Genomic DNA, 18,284 nt, shown 5'->3' with positions numbered 1-18,284 from the left:
GGAGCTGACAGGCCAGATAGTCAAGGCCCAGCAGGCACCAGGCAACACTTTGAGAACGCTGTTGCTCCTAAAAGGAAGAAGAGCTGGGGAAGGAGGCCAGAGAGCACGGACTCTCAGGCTGGGGGTGCTCTCAAGCTGCTGTGCTCAGAGTTTCAGCGTGGGAGAAAAATCACTTAGTACTCATGGAACTGGAAATAGCTTCTACTAGAGGCAGTACAGCCCTTCTCTAATAGGCATGGTCAAGACTCTTAGAAATCAGAATCATGTAATTTCAGACTCAGAAAAGGCCCGTGCCGTTGTTCTTGCTGTTGTTTGGGTCCCAGACTTCTGCTAGAACAAGATGGTTGCTGTGGACTCTAGAAACAGGCACACGTGGGCTGCTCGCACACTCGGCCAATCTCGCATGCAATTTCCCATCATCCCAGATCCTTGTGGAGTCTGGGGATGGCAGATTAGTCACCTGGAGCTTTCACCCTGCACTGGAGGGAGCCAAGGCATGGAAAGATGACAGGGTCACTAGGTCACCAGGAACAGGGCCTACAGGTGAAATCACCCTCTAGCCAGGAGGGTGGCAGGTCCCCTCTACCACATGGTCATTCTGCTTTTTGCCCCTATGGAATTGATGCTGACACTGCAGCAGAGGAAAAGGTTACTTGCAAAGAGAAAGGCATCTAGTAAAAATACCATTTTTAGAGTTGACACAGCTAAAGAAATCATCTTAACCTGGCAAGGAGAAGGAGAAAAGAGCAGAGATGCCTCAACTCTGCTTGCCATTAGCAAATCATCTATAATTTAGAACAAACGTAAAGAGATGCGGGTGATCAAGCAGACGTACCTCCTGGCAGCCTCTTGTAATTTCACGGGCTGTTTGGTGCTGAGGTAAATCAAGCAGGCATCAGCCACTTTATTCAGGTCACCCTCACCTGCAGAGAGGAAAAACAAAACAAAGCATCGACCCTCAGACTTCATTTGGGACAAGCAGCAACCAACTGCTGCCTGGGGAGATGGGCAAAGGGAGGCAAGGCTCCCTGAGCTCTATAATGCATCCTGCAAACCAGGACAGCACTAAGGTAAACAGACCCATGCGGCCAAAGCAAGACGGAAGCAGGTGCACACGCGGGGAGGCAAGGGAGCCTGGCAGGACCAGGCAGAGTGCAAAGCAGGGGCGCTGCAGGCTCTGCGTTCCAGTGACATGTGTCGGTACCCACCTAGGTCCAGTCGCTGGCAGAGGGGGCCCAGGCCCTGTAAGACAGCCAGCTGCAACTTGAAGGCCAGCGTGTGTGAGTAAACTGGTCCAGCCCTGGCACTGATGGGCGCCTGGGTGACTAAGGAGCCAGCCAGCTTTGGCAAGACATCTTTGCAGAACCGGTTCCGTAGAAAATCACCACACTTGCCTCCCAGCGTCTGTAAAACCTGCAGAAACAGTCCCCAACCTACTGACTGAAATCGCCACGGCAGCAAGAGCACTAAAGAATGCCTGGTAATTCAATTCCATCTAGGTCTCTACTTGGAAAAAAAAAAAAAATAGAATTATTGCTGTTAATTCCTTGCCCATGGTTTGTAATTTTGACAGTTATGAATTTGGAGGTCTCTGCTCCCAAGGCATGGCTGCTTCAATCCATAAATACAGATTACATGGAGAATAATTCAGAGGAATCTTGGGTTGGATGAATAATATGATTAATATCTTGATTTTTCCTCCCTTTCTGTTTAAAAAAAAAGAGAGAGAGAGAGCTTAAAGCAGTTCACATAGATCATCTCTGGAATCTTTTTAACATCCCTTGAGAAAAGACGTGAGCTTTTAACTCAGCTAGCTGAGCAGACACAAACACTGGGGCTCAGCTGCTGTCACGGGCAGGCGTCAGCGGGGCAGGACTGGGCAAGGTCCCTGGCTGAGCCAACGCCAGCTCCGTGGCTGGAGTCGACTCCGCGTTCCTTCCGTTTGGCTGCACAATCTCTTATGTACATCACCCTCATTCTATCTTCCACAACAGGCAGTTTCTTTGCATGTCTCGTTTTAAACTTTCTCTAGCAGAACATATTGAAACGTTTTGCCCTGCTGCACAAGACTGAGTATACAGGAGAAGAGGAATTTCTTTAAAAATTGGCAAGTAAGGCATAACCAGCGCACAGAGCGGCTGCCCACTTTGCAGAGAATACGGCACTCATTTCAGGTCCCTCGGCTGGACTGCATAAGCTTTTGCCGACCTCAGGTGTCATCGGTGTGCTTGTGTGTGGAGAGCAGCCTCAGTTTCAGTGCACACATCTGGATGTTTTTTCATTTTTATACACTTGCTGTCATTTCAGATAAGCTATTAATTTTCATAAAGGAAAATGATGCATCTGAATAAGATTTAGTAACACCTCCCCCCAATCTTTCTCCTTCCCCCTGCCACACACATACACACACTGCACACACACACCACACCACACCACACACACACACATACACACACACACACATACACCATTGTATGCATATTGCTTTGGAAAAAAATATTAACAATTTTATGTGTTTTGAATGTAAACTGGGATTTGAGTTTTACTACTTTGGCCCAGTACATTAATTGCATTCTCAGATTCCTTCGACTCCCCACACATTTTTTTTCTTTGTTTCTTTTTGCTCTCCTGCTTCTAATTTATGATAGTTTGCCACAGTAAATGTATCTCTGTAGAATGTCATAAGTGCTTTTTAGAACAAAGAAGGATATAAATAAATAAGCTAAAATACATGTGCTCATATAAGCCAAACTAAGGAGAATAATACCTTACATCTACACAGGATTTTCAGCTGCTTAAAGCACTCCATCAGAGTCTCATTTTATCGTTGACAACCGTATGAGAAGGATGGGATAGATATTCCTAAGCCCCACCTGAAATGGGTGGTCATGGGCTTAACTCAAAGTGGTTCGGCTGGGCAGAGATGACCATACTAGAACCCCGCCCCTTTACCCAAAAACTAGGAACCCTTGTGCAGAGCAAGGAACATGAGCATGAACCCACGGATCTGGGTCCATCGCTTTCAAGCTGCATGATCTTGAGACACTAACTTCTCTGAGACTGTTTTCTAATCTGTTAAAAGAGGAGGCCATACACTTACCCTGACGGACTTGAGATGAGCTCACGTGTGGGGAAGTGCCGGGCCCACTACCTGGCACACAGGAGATGTTCAATAAATACTGGTGGCCTTTTGCTTTACTAGTTCATCCTGATTCAAATTCAAAAGGAAAGTGACTTTTCTTTTCTGTCCTTTTCTTATTTTTCTACACTTTCTTCAAGGTCTGTGACATGCAATCAACAGAAAGAGAAGAGATGCAAAAGAACCTGAGGACCTCTGTGCTTAAAATTCCCGTGACAGACAGGGGACCATCAGTGCAGTACCTTGAAGGCTCTGAGCACTGCCAGAGGGTCATCATTTGTGAGTCGGTGCACCAGGGAGGGCCAGGCCCGATGAGCCAAGGGAAGGAGCTGGTTCTTGTGTGTCTGCAGAACCACCACACACAAATCCAGCACATCCAAGACCTGAAAGAAAAGACATGATTTCATTAGATTGTAAAGGTTTGCAACCAGAGGCCTGGCTTGAGTTACCATTTTAAGAGTAAGATTGAGAAAAGTATTGAGTAACTATTGACTACAGGCCTGGCTGGGTACTAGGGAGACACACAGGGACAAAATATATAGGCTTCCTTGCTTTCACAGGCTTTATGGTCAACTAAGACCTTAATTAGATAACAACCAAATAAAAAGAAGATTACCCATTGTGTCAGGAAGGAAGGTAAAGGGCGGAAGGGAAGAACTAAAGCACAGAGGCTGCTAGGAAGGCCTCTCCGAGGAATAGCTCCTAAAACAAGACCTAAGAGATGAGCAGGCATTTGTCCTGTGCAGGGTGGTGTGTTTCTACTGCTGGCACCATAAGGAGGAAGACCCTGCACTTGCTGTGCTGAGAAGAGACAGATCTTATGGCACATGACTGAGGGCTGGACCACAAGGGGGTCAAGTTAAGAATCTTTTATTTTGTACCAAACGCAGTGGGGAGTCATCTAAGCGTTTTGAGCAGGAAAGTGACATGATAAGATTCACATTTTAAGGTCATTCTAGTTGCTGAGTGGAGAAGGGGCTTGAAGGGGAGAGAGAAGTGAAGGGGCCCTTCAGGAGGCCATAGCACAAGTCCACAGGAGAGGGGCAAAGGCACGTTGCCACGGGATGGCAGCAGAGGCAGAAAAGACTTGAGATCTGCTTTGACACTGGAATGGCTTAAGCTACAGGAGGACCGCATAAAGGGGCGAGAAAGAGGTATCGAATGGAGCCGTTTGGGCTCAGGCACAGCAGCAAGAGAGGAGCAGGTCCACAGAATGAGACAGCAGCGTTGGAGGGGTGTGAGCCCAGAGGCCATGTGGATTCAAGTCCCGCTAGGATGTCTGGAGAGCAGAGCAGGCAGCTGAGGTACAGCCGACCTCGTAAGGAAGGCCTGGCGTTAACCTAGATGAATCTGACCTTTTACCTTCCTTGAGAATGTGTTTCCTGATCTCTCACATCTCTAAGCTCCCTCAACACAGAAGACCTGTGACAGTGCTATAGGCTGTGGTCAGTCTGACTCGGGCTTCCCAAGGGTGGGCAGTCCCTGCAGTGCACTTGAGGTGCATGGCTGAGCAGAGGGGCAGAGTGAGGTCCGCCCACATAGGCCTTACCGGGAGCCTACCACATGCTGCTCCACGCTGAGACTGGAACAGAACCAGAAGAGGCCCTGCCCATCGGACAGGACTGGTTAGGCAGGGGGAGCAGAGAGCTCAGCAGTACAGAGGGGAGCAGAGTAGTGAAGCAGAAAAGGCTTTGGCTTCACTGACTGGCTCTGCGCTGAGTTCTGTCAGTAACTGGACAATTTACATCATGTTTCGCTAATTTCAAGGTGCACTTGTCCCCCTCTGGCTGAAATGGTGTTCTCCCTGCTTTTGCCCCTTTGCATAGTGGCTCCTCAACCTTTAGAATGTTACCACTTCAGAGAGGCCTTCCTGGATGACCTAGTCTAAACCAGAATGTAAGCTCTGTCATACTCAACAGGGTTAGTTGTAGAGTAGGTTCCCAATACACATTTGACTAAGTTACTATTTTCTGACATAGAAACTGCTTATTGCCTTCACAGTATTTCTCCTGGACTTGGATGTGTTTGGGTACTACCCCACGACAACACGAAGTTCCATGAAGACAGGGATCATGCCCTTCAATATAGCCGCTGCCTGACCTTCACAAGTGCTGCTAGCATCTAGTGAACGTACACGCCATACCTCACACTAATTGTTTTATCTTTATAATAAACAACCCCGTGAAGCAGGATTCCTCATTTCCATTTTACAAAGACACTACGGCTTAACATGGTGAATTGCCTTCCTGGAGGTCACACAGCTAGTGAGGGGCAAAGCCAAGAGCTGAACTGCGGTGTCTATGTCTGACTCCAGCACAGACACTCTGAATGCCTCAAAGCCTCCATAAAAGGGAAGAGCTTGAAGGATGTTCAGGGGAGTTTGCTGAATGTATTAAACACCTACATTGAAGCTTTGTGTGTAACACACACTTGAAAAGCGCTTGCTGAATGAAATACGTGATTGCTAACGGGAAGTACTCAGAAAGACCAAACAAGTTCTATAAAACAGACTCAGAGCCTGAGACCACCTGTGGGTCAGGGTTTCCTACCTTTGCCCCCACCCAGCAAGCCAATGTGCTCTCAGTGCTAGAGCGAGTCACTAAGCCAGTTTTTCCTCCCCCCAGGTTGGGGTGGGGGAGAATGTTGCTTTCCTTTGGCTATAAGATCTCTGAAATGATTCTGAAGGCCTGGCCAATGCTAACACCTCACCCCAGGCCCTGTGATTGAGTCACTATTAGAAATTCTAAGTCTTTGCGGATGGGGTATTCACTTGGGAAACTGCCAACAAACAAGTGTGTAGTTTTATGAAAAGTGTTGGGGCTTTTCCCAGGAGGAAAACAGAAACAGAAGAGGAGATAAGGGTCAGGTTTGCAAAATGACCACTTTAAAGTATTTAAACCTTCATCCAGCACTGCGTCAGCTCAGAAAATGATATCCTTTTAAAGCAATGACTTTGTTTCCTTTGGAGATTCAATGAATCCTCAAGACATTGTGGTTTTTAATGTAGGGGACTCTTGGCATCTGAGCTGACATAGAAAGATGTGAAAGTGTCGTCCCTCAGATAAATTCCTCTTGATGCCCTCTCTTAGCCACCACACATGGACCAGGAGATAAGGGAAGTCCCTTATTCACCACGTAGTCACTGCCAGCCAGATACACTTTAGTCCTGCTGCTCTGTGAATGCAGAGAAGGGGCTGCACACTGACCTTCAAGCGGATTTTCAGACTTTTATCCGACGACAAGTGGATGCAGCGCTCCATCACGTCCCTGGCTATTTGGATCTGCACTGGAAGTGGCGGCTCCGCATCTGGAAGGGTGTCATTCTCGTCTACCTTGGGAGGGTCTGATAACTCCTCTGGAAAAACAGCATGATTGGTGACAGTGGTTTTTGAGAGGTGCCCAAATCCAGTTTGATCTGGAGCTTTAGACTCAGGAACAAGACTTAGAGGAAAACGTCTAGGAGCAGATCTTAAGGGAACCATCTGAAATTTGGGTCATACTGTACAAGTTAGGATGCCTGCAACAGCATTAACTACCAGCTAAAAACTGGGAAAAACTCTTGTATGGTTTAAATGTGTTCTCTCCAAAGTTCAGGTGCTGAAACTCAAAGGCCAATGTGATGGTATCAAGAGGTGGGACATGTAAGATATAATTAGGCCATGAGGACTCCTCTCCGTGTGAACAGGATCAAGAACCTTATAAAAGAGGTTTCCTGCAGCATGCCTGCCTTTCTGCTTCTTGCCAATGAGAACAAGTGTTCCTCCCTAGGGAGGATACAACAAGGCACCATCTTGGAAGCAGAGAACAGCCTTTACCAGATAACTGAGCTGCCAGCAGCTTGATCTTGGACTTTTCAGCCTCAGAACTCTGAGAAAACAAATTTCTGTTCTTTATAAATTACCCAGTCTCAGGTCCCATGTTCGACCAGCACCAATAGACTAAGACACACATGCTACATAAACCACAGTACAGTCTAACAGTGGTAAGTAACAAGGTCTTTAAAATTTACGATTAGCAAGGGTTTTAATGACAAGGGGGAAATGCAAGAATTTTAATGACAAATGAAATAATTCCTTGTTAAAAAGAGAAAAAGCATGATATTAAAATGTGCATGCAGTATGAACACTATGGGAAGGAACATGACAAAATATTCATAGCAGGGTTGTGAGATAATGGGTGATTTAAATTATTTTCCTATAGCTCTGGTCTTTTCTAAATTTCTATGAATAAATATTTAAATAAAACCATATGAGGGCACAGTTCTGATCTGGAGCCCTGGAGCTGGGCTTTCTCTGCCCTTTGCCCTCTTCTTCCTTTTGGTTTGTCCTTTGCCTGGAGGGGGTCGGCATGTATCTTTCCCACCAGCTGGGAGAGCTTCTGATGCCAGCATCAAGCCTTACTCATCTTGGTACAAACTGGTACCAGGATGGCTTGGTACAAACTGGTACCAGGATGGCTTGGTACAATACAGAGTACATGGGGTTTGGCCAGAGGGGACTGGGGCAAGTTTTGCCTCTACAAGCAATTTCTCCCATCCTACATTACCTCACCTGGATAAAAGGGAAAAGCATATATATATATATATATATATATATATCTCATCTACTTGTTAGAGGTTTAAATGACATAATGTCACCAGCTATTACCATTCTCTCACTGCCTAGAGTGCTGTGTTGTATGAAACAGATGTAAGTTTAGAAGTTAAAACAACACCAGAAAGACTTGGGTTGCATGAAATCTAGGCCAAAATCCCTTTCCTGAAAAATTTTCCTGTCTACTTACAGCTTCATCCCATCCCTAAACCACTATTACTAGCTGTACTCATTTCCATTGAGCTGAGTACTGCTCCCTTAATTTTTTCCCATTTCAGTTTCCTCTGCTGGAAAAATAGAATCCCATAGTAGAGGCTGCACCTTTCTCTAAGAGATGCTGAAAAGATAAATGAAAATCCATTTGTAGAATGCTGGGATTTCTTGGAGGAAGGGACCTTAGATAGGTGCTTTTATGTGGTTAAAACAAAATGCTCGTGTCAAACCAACATCAAGCTGAACATTCTTCATAATGCCAAGCATGGGATGTGCACTTGATGAATGGTAATTCTAAGAATGCTACGGCTACGCTTTTTTCCCAGAGGAGGGTTTGTTGTTTGAAATTCACCTACTGCAGAATGTATTTGAGGGATGTGGATTTTCTGGTTTTGGAAGAGGGTTTGATTCATTCTGTCTGCTCCTTGCCAGCATCCACTAGAACCAGAAGATCCTAATTGTGAACAAAGAGCTTTCCTGACAGTGCTTAAAATTTAAACCAGAATGGCAAATCCTGATTATGAAGGATCAAGATACCTTCCCTTCTTCAGGGATCCTAGGTTTGGGTAAGGAGTATAGTTCACAAAAAGGATTGGTTCGATCAAGAAACAAAACCTAAGAAGAAAAAGTCTGACAGATTTCTCATCAGAAAACTCTGTCCTTGGGGACAGCAATGACTCAACTCTGCATAAATCACTATTTGTGCTCTGTGATGCCTTTCTGTTTAGAAGAAATTTGTTGTAGTTAGTGCATCAAGCTCCTGTTATCTTGAAGTATTGGCTTCAGTTCACCAAAATCTTCACAGTATAGATGGAAGGAAGGGAAGCTGGAGGTGGGGAAAAAAAGAGGGGGAGAAAAAAAAAAGAAATCTGCTCAATTTCAACCTAACAAACTAATTTGGGACTCAGTTCGATTTAGGATAGTTCCGAGACCACCAAGCTCATTATGACTTGGCATTTTATATTTGCAGAGGAGATTCTAATAATTTATTAATCCTTCTGTGACCTGAAGCTCCAGATTGAGTTTGTGAATAAAACAAGAGGCCAGAGCTGCTACTAGCCTGAACTCTCTTCTCCTTTATCATATAAATAGGTAAGAAAAACACTGGACTCTTTTCCTACCAATAAGTAAATAGATAAAGCATTTGAATAGACAATGAGCATAAGAGAAGAATGTCAGGAAAGAAGCATATAGAAACATATTCAAGGTTACCTTGTAATTTAGGAAAAAGCAAAATTGGTAAAAGCCAATGTTGGCGAGGTTGTGGTGAAATGAGTATCAGTCCTACAATGCTGAAGGAAAGGTATAAATTAATACAACCTTTTTAGAAGGCAATTTGGCAAGCATTAAATAAGGTTCATATCCTTGACCCAGAAATCCCACTTCTGGGAATTTATAAAGAGATATGCAAGAAGGAAAAGATCACATGCACAGAATCATCCACTGCAGCTCTATTTATTACAGAGAAAGCTAGAAGCAACCTAAACTTCCCAAGGGGGGATGGATACTTAGTGGCAGCTATTAAAACATTAATTATGAAAACTCCATAGCAACATGGAGCACTGCATATAACTAAGCACAAAAAGGGTATGCTGCATTTAAACGAGGGCTGCAGGGTGCTGAGGGCTGGCTTGGTGGCGGAGCTCGCCCAGCATGCACAGCACCCTGGGTTCCCTCCCCAGGACTGCCAAACAAGCACCTGCAGATAGGTCTGTAACAAAAAAGAATGGAAAAAGATCACACAAAATATAATGGTTGTATTGGTATGGTGGGCTTATGAATGACAGCTTATTTTCAAACTTTCAGGAAGATGTTTCATGATTTTTATAATAATTTGTTTCAAAGAGAAAGAACTAGTTAAGCCAAAATACATAATAGTTACCTTCTTCATTGTCAAAATCTGAGACATTTCCCTCTGCCACATCCTTCTCTTTGAGGTAGTTCAGCACGAACTGTTCAACATGCTCGGCTGTAGTGCTGTTCTCAAGGGGTGTTGGTGTTTGGCATGAATGACTTCCCTCCTCCTCTAAACTTCGCTCCTGGAGTTGCTCCGCATCTCCTGTGTCTGAGAACCACTGGGCTGCAGAGTGTTGTAAAGATTACCTTGGTCATTAATAACAGGCATTAGCACTCATAAGTAGAAAAAGCCTTTTGCCATGGCCTGTATGGCCCCCCACATCTAGGCCCTCCCTGCCTGTCTCTGCGACATCATTTTCTGTCATTCCAGTTGCCTGATAACTTACTATCTTCCAGTTCTTCCAATGTGTCAAGCATTTTCCTCCATGAGAAATTTTGCATATGTCGCTGCTGTCTGAAATACTTTACTTTCCTCCTTACTTTACCTCTAATTCCAAATCACTTTTCACGTCTCAGTACAGTTAGAACCTGCGCAGTACAGTAATCCCTTCCCTCCTCACCCTAGCTCAGGTCCCTTATCCAATGTCTTATACAGCACCATGTTTCCCTTCATATCAACTCATCACAGTTTGCAACCATGTATTTATTTTGTGGGTAATGCTTGGCGCCTGACTCTTCCATTAGAGGTTACTCCAATATGGCTAGCATAGGGTGGGTGCTCAAAATACACGCTGAATGAAACAATACACAAGACTGGAGAATGTATACAAGTGATAAAGTTCTGAATACAGATACACTGCTCGGTAGAAGACAGTCCCACCTGTATTTCCACTATCCACTGCTTTGGCTAATTTTCTCCAAAGCTTTCCCTTCTTCAGTGATGCTCCAGTGCCTCCGATGCATTCTCACAGGACAAACCTAAACATCACTGACTCCAGGGGATTTCAAATGGTGTCGTGATGTCCCAGGAATCACAACAGGGAGGACACCAAGAGGCAGTAGGTTAAAGGTAATGGTGGTGGTGTGTCCTAGGGTCTCCATTCCTTCTTCAACCAGAGCAACTCTAATTTCAACCATTTTTTAAACATTAAGGTTGCTCAAAGGCTTCATTTCAAAAAAGACTCAATCCTTAATAAAATAACAACAAACATCCCATAGCCTGGAAATCACTGCTCTGGTCCAGGGCCTTCTTTTTGCAGATACCAGGGAGAGACTGTCATGACCTTTAGCACCTGCTAATCTCCTTTTCATCAAGGAGCATTTGCACAGAGCCAGGGTGACAGCAGACAGAAATGACAGGCCAACGAGCAGACAGCAAGAACTTGAAATGACGGCCTTTGATCCAGTATTTGGAGGTTCCTATCCAGAATAATCGATTACGACGTTTCTTCAATGCTCTATTCCCAGGTGTAAATCAGGTATTTAGTACACTTGAAGGGATTGGCTCCTAAGTAGTTAAAGCCTGGATCCAGCAATTACACCGCCAGAACAGGACTCAATGCAAAGATTATTTCTAGATTCTAGGCTAGTGCCAGATGTTAAAATGTCTTTGCTCACTAATGGCTTTTAAACATATGAAAAGAAGCTCAACCTCTCTTAATGCAAATTAAAACTACAATAAGGTGCTATTTTTCTCCTATTGCACTAGCTGAGATCAAAAGCTTGGTAAATACAGTGTGGGTGAGGGCGTGGCAAAACTGGCACTCTTTTACATTGCTGATGGAGTTTAAATTGGTACAACCGCTTAGGAGAGCAATTTGATACTCTCAATCAGAAATCTAATTGTAATACCCTTTAAACTAGCATTTTTTTCAGGAATTTACTCTACTGATATATTGACCTATAAAGATATTCACAGCAATTTTATTTTGGGTGTGTGTGTATGTGGGGGCAAAATATTAGAAAACACCAAACATCTCCCAAGAAAGGGCTGGTTAAATAAAGAATGGCGCAGCCCCACAGCAGGATATGAGGCAGCCACAGAAAGAACGAGCAGCTCTGTGTGTGGATATGGCACAATCTCCAGGTTCTAGAGTATCTGTCATATTTTCTCATTTTCCAACCTATCCTGCCTTTTCCTGCGATGAGTTCAGCGCGTTAGCCCTCTATGGCACCTTTTAGTCACTGCGTGAGCAACACTGCCTGTATGGGTCCTCAATTTCCGACAACATGTACTGGGTTTTAAGACCTTTCAGAAGTTCTGTGAGAGCACACTGCCACTCTCCTCTCCACAGAGGCCAGCAGTTAGACAACTGATGCCAAACAACAATGCCAGCACCAAGTGCTACTTTGACTCCTGAGTGACAGTACCAACCTCACTACTTACTATTCAAAAATTCAAGTGTACTCTTGGCTGTTTCAAAACTTGCAAAAAAGTTATCTCCAATTTTGCTTGTTTTCTTAGGATGTTCCAGGGTCATTCCTGACCATCTTCATTTTCCCTTCTGTAGTGGATACCTTCCTTCCTCCACCTCAACTAGAAAAAAAAGGTACTAGACAGGATTTCTTAACTTTCCTCCTTCAGATATGACCAAAGACATCACCAATCTAAAGCAATTCAATTTTCAAGACCCAAATTGAGATACCTCCCAGAAGGATATATTTCATAGGCCTTTTGGTAATATACTTGTTTAAATTTCAAATTGAAACATAGTACAGTTCCCCAAAGTAGTAATGGTGGGGCTTATATGGCCCAGGGAAGCCAGTCCCAGTCTGCAATGTCTAAGCAGCTAGCCAGTCTCAAGAGGGGCTCCATGAGTGCTGGCCTAGGTGGGTCTCATTCATAGCTGCCTCCTCAGTGATAGCCAGCCACCAAGTAAGACTGTGAATGATTGCAAAGTCCAAACTCCTTCCCTTGGCCTAAAAGCCTTGCAGAATTTGCCCTCCTTTCCAACTGCATCTTGCACCACTCTCTCCACAATGACCTCTTCTCTACTCTCCAAACACCCTGATCCTCTTCTTTCCTCTACGCTTTCGCACCTGCTGTTCCCTTTGCCTTAATGTTCTTACAAATTACACAGACATCATGGCAGCACTGTATGTGCTGATGGGCCCTTCTCATCCTTCAGGTCTTGGTTTTGGTGTCATGTCACTTTGACAGGTCCTCCCTGACCACTCCACCTAAAGCAGCCTGTTTCTGGTACTCTCTCGCATCCAGGAGTTGTTTCCTTCACGGTGCTTATCAGAGTCTGCAGTGAGTTTGTTTAAGGATTTGTTTATCATCCCCTCTGCAGGAGCAGGACAGCTGAGTTTATTCATCTTGTCCACTGCTATATTCCCATTACTTAGCACAGTGTCTGACACATGGCAAACACTCTTCACTGAATAAAAGAACATTTATGCTGTATGTAAATGTTCATGAATGAACGAACACCGGAAATAGCATCAGCTAGTGGGCAGAGCACAGTTCCTGCCCCAGTCACCTTACATGAGAAAGTTTCTTACATGGCCTTGGCTTGTCATCCACCAAAATGAGATCCAAGACCTTTCCGCTTGCCTCAGAGACTATTAGCAGTGCTGAAACAAATATGTAGATATGTTCTATAGATAAAAGGCACCATAGCTCATTGTTTTTTCTTTCAAAGACTGTCCAGTTGAGGGATTCTTTTTCTTATGGTCCAAAATTTTGCCATTCTAGTGGTGGCTAACATTTCCAGCAGGCACCCTACAGCATCAGAGAGAAGAGAAATGCAAACCAACTCACTCAATTAAAAGGTTCAAAGGAAATTTTTAGATCTGCTGTGTCTAGTATGGTATATGAGGCTACACGTAGCTATAATTTATTATTTTTGTGGTACAGATGACAAAACCCACTAAGCTACATCCCCAGCCTTTTTTATTTTTTTATTTTGAGATAGGGTCTGGTTAAGTTGCTAAGGTTGGTCTCAAACTTGCAATCCTCCTGCCTCAGCTTTCTAAGTCACTGAGATTATGACATCCACCACTATGCCAGCTACATGTAGCTATTAAAATCAAACAAAATTAAAAATTCAATTTCCCAGTAGTACTAGCCACGTGTGGCTAGTGGCTATAGTATTGGACAGAACAGATAGAGTATTACCATCATCGCAGAAAGTTTTATTGGCCAGTATTGTTCTAGCCATCTGTGGACTGAATTATTCATGCTATTTCTGTTCTCCATTAGCATAGATACTGCTAACACTAAATATCAGCAGCAGCAATTTGGTATATTGGAAAGAATAAAATTGTCATAAATCCTGATTTTTATCCCTTATTAATTGTGTGACCCTGGCTAAGTAGGATCTCACTGAGTCTTAGCTTTTTTATTTGTGAAATAAAAATGTTTATATTTAGTTTATAGGGTTTACATCCCTGGCTCAGAGCAAGAGCTCAATAGATGATAGATTATTTTTTAAAAAAATTTTTTTTGATGATAAGATTATTGAAAATATAAAAAATAAACACTGGAACCCCATCATAACACATGGCTCTGGAGAGACAATCTTTCAAATGTTCTTCATAGCATAACCATAAACACTGAAAAAATAAGACCAGGCAAACTAGGATAGTGAGTCCTATTACACCAATTAGCATTAAAAAGAGCTTCAGTGTACCTAATGCTGTCAGTAAGGCGTGCAGAACGCTGACAAAAGAAGCAGCTCTCTTATCATAAAATTGGTCCAGGGTAGTCAGGACATCTTGAACCACATCTGCCACCAAAGGAAGCAGGCTAGCATCTGAGTTCCGTAGCATGACTTCCAAGACCTTTGGGGTATGAGGGTGCAGAGCTAGATGGCGCAGATTTAAAGAGATGCCATTCACCAAATAATCTGAATTTTCATTGATCAGGTGCTGCAGGGAGTCATAGCCACAAGCGTTGCAAATATCTACCATAGTTCTCGTAGCCACTTGACTAATAAGCAATGTTTGGTCTCCAGCCTTCTCCAGTACTGGATAGAGGGCTGACATCAAGAGCAAACGAAAGTCTTCTCCTAGTGCATATGCAAACTGGCCAATCCCTTCCAACTGGATGCATATTTGCCAGATATTGCTGTTCATGGAGCAGATAGTGGGACTTGGCTTTGAGAAGGCTGGAGAAGAAAGAACTTGGGTGTGCACACTGGATGTGATGGCCTGGAGGCATGGCTGCTTCTTTAGCTCCTCTCCCTCCTCAGCTTCAATACAGGTAACCAAATACCAGTTTTCTTGGTTTATATATTCTTCAAGTATAGACGTCACAATCTCTCTCAGTTCCTCTGGGCTCGTTTCAGTGTGTTTTTCGTGAAGATCCTCCACCTCCAGTCCAGCAGCTCCTGTAACCAGTTCATTAAGGATCATGGCGGCTTGCTTCCGATAAACCACAGATTCGTGGTACAGTTCCATAAAGTGATCCACAAGCAAATAAAGGTTCCCATAATAACCAAGAAGCTGACAAACCTGCCGTAAGAGCAGGAACACTCTCTCATCAGTGAAGAATCGGAAGTATCTCCTCTGGACTTGGTTCCATGGCCGCGCAGATGAGGCATTTGGAGAGGCATCCAGGTCTTCAGCATTCCACCGCCGCTCCTCTACAATTTTGACGTCAGCCACATCTAGTTCTAGAACTTGGATGAGCGCTTTGGCAAGGCGCTGGAGATGGGCCACAGAGTTGAGGACAAAGTTTACTTTTGGGCCCAAGAGTTTTAGATAACCGAGGAACAAGGAGAGAGTGGAGAATTTGCCCTGATCATCTTGTGAGTTCATTAGGCGGGGAAGAGATGTGGCAAGGGAATGTAAACTTTCTGACAAGATGTCAGCAAGGGCTCTGTTGCCCACCACTACTTTCTGATCTGCAAAATGTCTCAGAACTTTATTGCACTGGGATTGAACTTCAGGACTCTCATCATTTACTAGGCCCACTAAAGCCTTCAGGAGGGAACCAGCAGACTCAATTAGTGATTGACTGCACTCCAAAAGAAGCGCCTCCACAAGTTCTACCAGTTCCAACCTCACCTTCCAGTGTGGGTGAACTGAAATGCACTCAGTTATCTTTTTAATAAGGATTGCCAACTTGTCGCCAGTATTTTTCACCCAATCTGCTCCCCTATGAACCATTAGCTCTGCAACTTTATGCTCCACTGCAGGTTTTGCTTGGACCTTTGAGATTCTCCTGAGCTGTTCATCAGCCATAATGAAGCACACTGTCTTGTAAAAGATCTTTAGAGAAGATACAACAATGCCGTGACCTTGTTTAAAATCTCCTGTAATAACCCTTGTTAGTGCAGTTGAGATTCCAGGTAAAAAAGAAGCAAACAAATCCCCCAGCTGCTGTTGCTCAATCTCATCCAAGGACCTTGGATGGTCTTGACAATCACATTGAAAGAGTAGAACTTGTAAACATTTTAAGGCAGCAATTTTAATTTGCTTTGATTTCTCTTGTTCTGCCAAACCTAACAGCAAAGACACAGCAAATCCTAATCGAGGAAGGATGGAGGGCTCATAAAAAGTCAGAATGATGTCCCCATAAGCCGAGTGCATTAAGGTGCTAAGTCCCCGGATCACAGCCAATTTCAACTCTTCTGACACAGCTGCAGGTTTTTGGGAATTGGGCGAATATAGACAGGCAGAAAGTTCCGAAAAGAGTTCCTGGAGAAGCTCTTGCTCTTTCACGCATGTTGAAGAGAGGACAAACGTGAGGCACTCCACCACACTCTGGATCAAGCTCTCTCTTTTGGGACCTGGGGTCTTGAGGGTAAATCGCAAGGGGAAGAGGACGTACTGCTGAAGTTCCTGTAGGGCACTGTCACTCACGGCTTGTAATTGTGTCTGCAGATGTTCCACATTTTCCACTGTCTGGGTCTTTGTGAGCTGAACACAGACTGGACGTAAGACACCAAAGGCCTCCTCAGGAGTATCAAAAACTGCCATTGTGCAAATCTTCCTCTCACTGAGGGAACATCCTGTAGGCAGGAGGAAGGAAACGTTTTGGTAAAGAGGGTCAAGTTCGAAGCAAATATGAGGTGAACTTGCATTTATTCATTCAACAGGCATTTAAGGAGGCCTATGTGTCAACCACTGGCCAAGACACTAGGGGAGAAAAGAAATTGGAAAGAGACAGCTGATATTTTCAGAAGCCTCCAGTCTAGTGAGGGAAGTAAACTCACAGTCTCTTAAGGATTAGGATAGCCTTCGGCGTGGGGTCCTAAGGGAGTGTGGAAGAGTCATATCCCTGCAAGAGCCAGGATGGGATGCACAGGAAGATGAAGCTCAAACCACAACACAGGGGAGGAATGAACAGGCATCTGTGCACTACTCTAAGGAGTTTGGGTTTTAACTGTGCTGGTGCAGAGAGTCATTGAAGGTTTTATCTTTTTAAAGTTGAGGACTACATTGCATACAACGTACTGTCTTAATGTAGAGCTCAGTGAATTTTTACGTACAGACCCACAGAAGCACTACCCAAAGCAAGACAGAGAAGGTATCTAGTGCCCAAGAGGGTTCCCTCAGGCCCCTGTGCAATCCATTCCTATTCCCTCCACAGTTCTGACTCAACACTAGAGTCCTTTTGCCTGTTCTTGTCATTGAGAGGTCTGTTAGTGTGTGAGGTTATATAATCAACTTTATGCAATGAAAAGATCTCCTAGCAGCTGGGAACATGGAACAAGGATCAGAGCTGGGTGAGACTGAAGGCAATGCAAAATAGATGAGAGTGCCCAGAGAGATGGGAAAACCAGGAATGTACACTACACGGAAATCATGGGAGAAGAGATTCCTGCAGGATGGAAAAAGGGTAGGCAAAGGAGGTGAGTTTATAGGTAGGAGCAGATGCTGAGCAACTTAATACCTGAGAGTCTTTCTTTTGTCTGTGAGGAAAAATTCAAAGTCATGGGCTGACTGTGAACAAGAAGGGGGATTAACATAGGGCTTGAGGAGAGAAATAAAGTTTCCTATACCCTTTGGGGAAGCAGGGCTTGCTGGGAAGACAAAAAGTGTGATTCAAGGGTACTGAGGATTGAGCTGAAGCTGGAAACCATAAATGTGTATAACCCTAAAATGTTGGCCCTGGATGGAGGTTTACAGATGATCTAGTCTGGGGGTCTTTCTCTTTTTCCTTCTCTGTTCGCTAGGGTTTCTGAAAAGACAATGACAAGAAATTCCCTGCTGCCTGTCTATCCACAACTCAATAAGTGCACTTGAACCCAGTGGCTATAGGACTTGTAGGCAGGTGGTGTGTGGTGGGTGGGTCAAGACCTGCTCAGTCCACAGAAAGCTGGTATTGGATTTTTTCCCCCTCTTCCATAACAGGGGTCTCTAGGGCACAAATGAGACTCTTTAAACCCTAGAGAGTCTGGTCCACTGAGCTCCAGGGACTCTTGTGAGGAAGGGCATTGTCAGTCTCTGTGAGGCTTCTGGGGGAGAAATCTCTTGGTCTCTGTGGTCCCAAGAAGCCAGGAAAAGGAAGAAGCTCAAATCCTCCTGATTGCAGGTTAGAAAAATGTCATGGTCATCAGCTCTCACACTGATGATCCAGAGGCCGCTACGCC

At 44.3% G+C, this 18,284-nt stretch overlaps 1 protein-coding gene across 1 annotated transcript in view; it reads right to left on the bottom strand.

Annotated features, from left to right (window-relative positions):
* Tti1 (TELO2 interacting protein 1) overlaps nucleotides 1–18,284 on the bottom strand; it is a 44,160-nt gene that overhangs the window by 11,939 nt on the left and 13,937 nt on the right. Inside the window, exons 2-7 of the mRNA XM_047541220.1 lie at nucleotides 14,376–16,700; nucleotides 9,827–10,024; nucleotides 6,346–6,494; nucleotides 3,382–3,522; nucleotides 1,209–1,413; nucleotides 836–923 (exon numbers count right to left, since the gene is read on the bottom strand). Coding sequence (XP_047397176.1) covers nucleotides 836–923; nucleotides 1,209–1,413; nucleotides 3,382–3,522; nucleotides 6,346–6,494; nucleotides 9,827–10,024; nucleotides 14,376–16,668 — 3,074 coding nt within the window. The 5' untranslated portion in view covers nucleotides 16,669–16,700. The remainder of the gene's footprint in view (nucleotides 1–835; nucleotides 924–1,208; nucleotides 1,414–3,381; nucleotides 3,523–6,345; nucleotides 6,495–9,826; nucleotides 10,025–14,375; nucleotides 16,701–18,284) is intronic.

The sequence above is a fragment of the Sciurus carolinensis genome, chromosome 2 (genome assembly GCF_902686445.1).
Source record: "Sciurus carolinensis chromosome 2, mSciCar1.2, whole genome shotgun sequence".
Lineage (NCBI taxonomy): Eukaryota > Metazoa > Chordata > Mammalia > Rodentia > Sciuridae > Sciurus > Sciurus carolinensis.
This window is presented reverse-complemented; position numbering and strand designations above follow the sequence as displayed.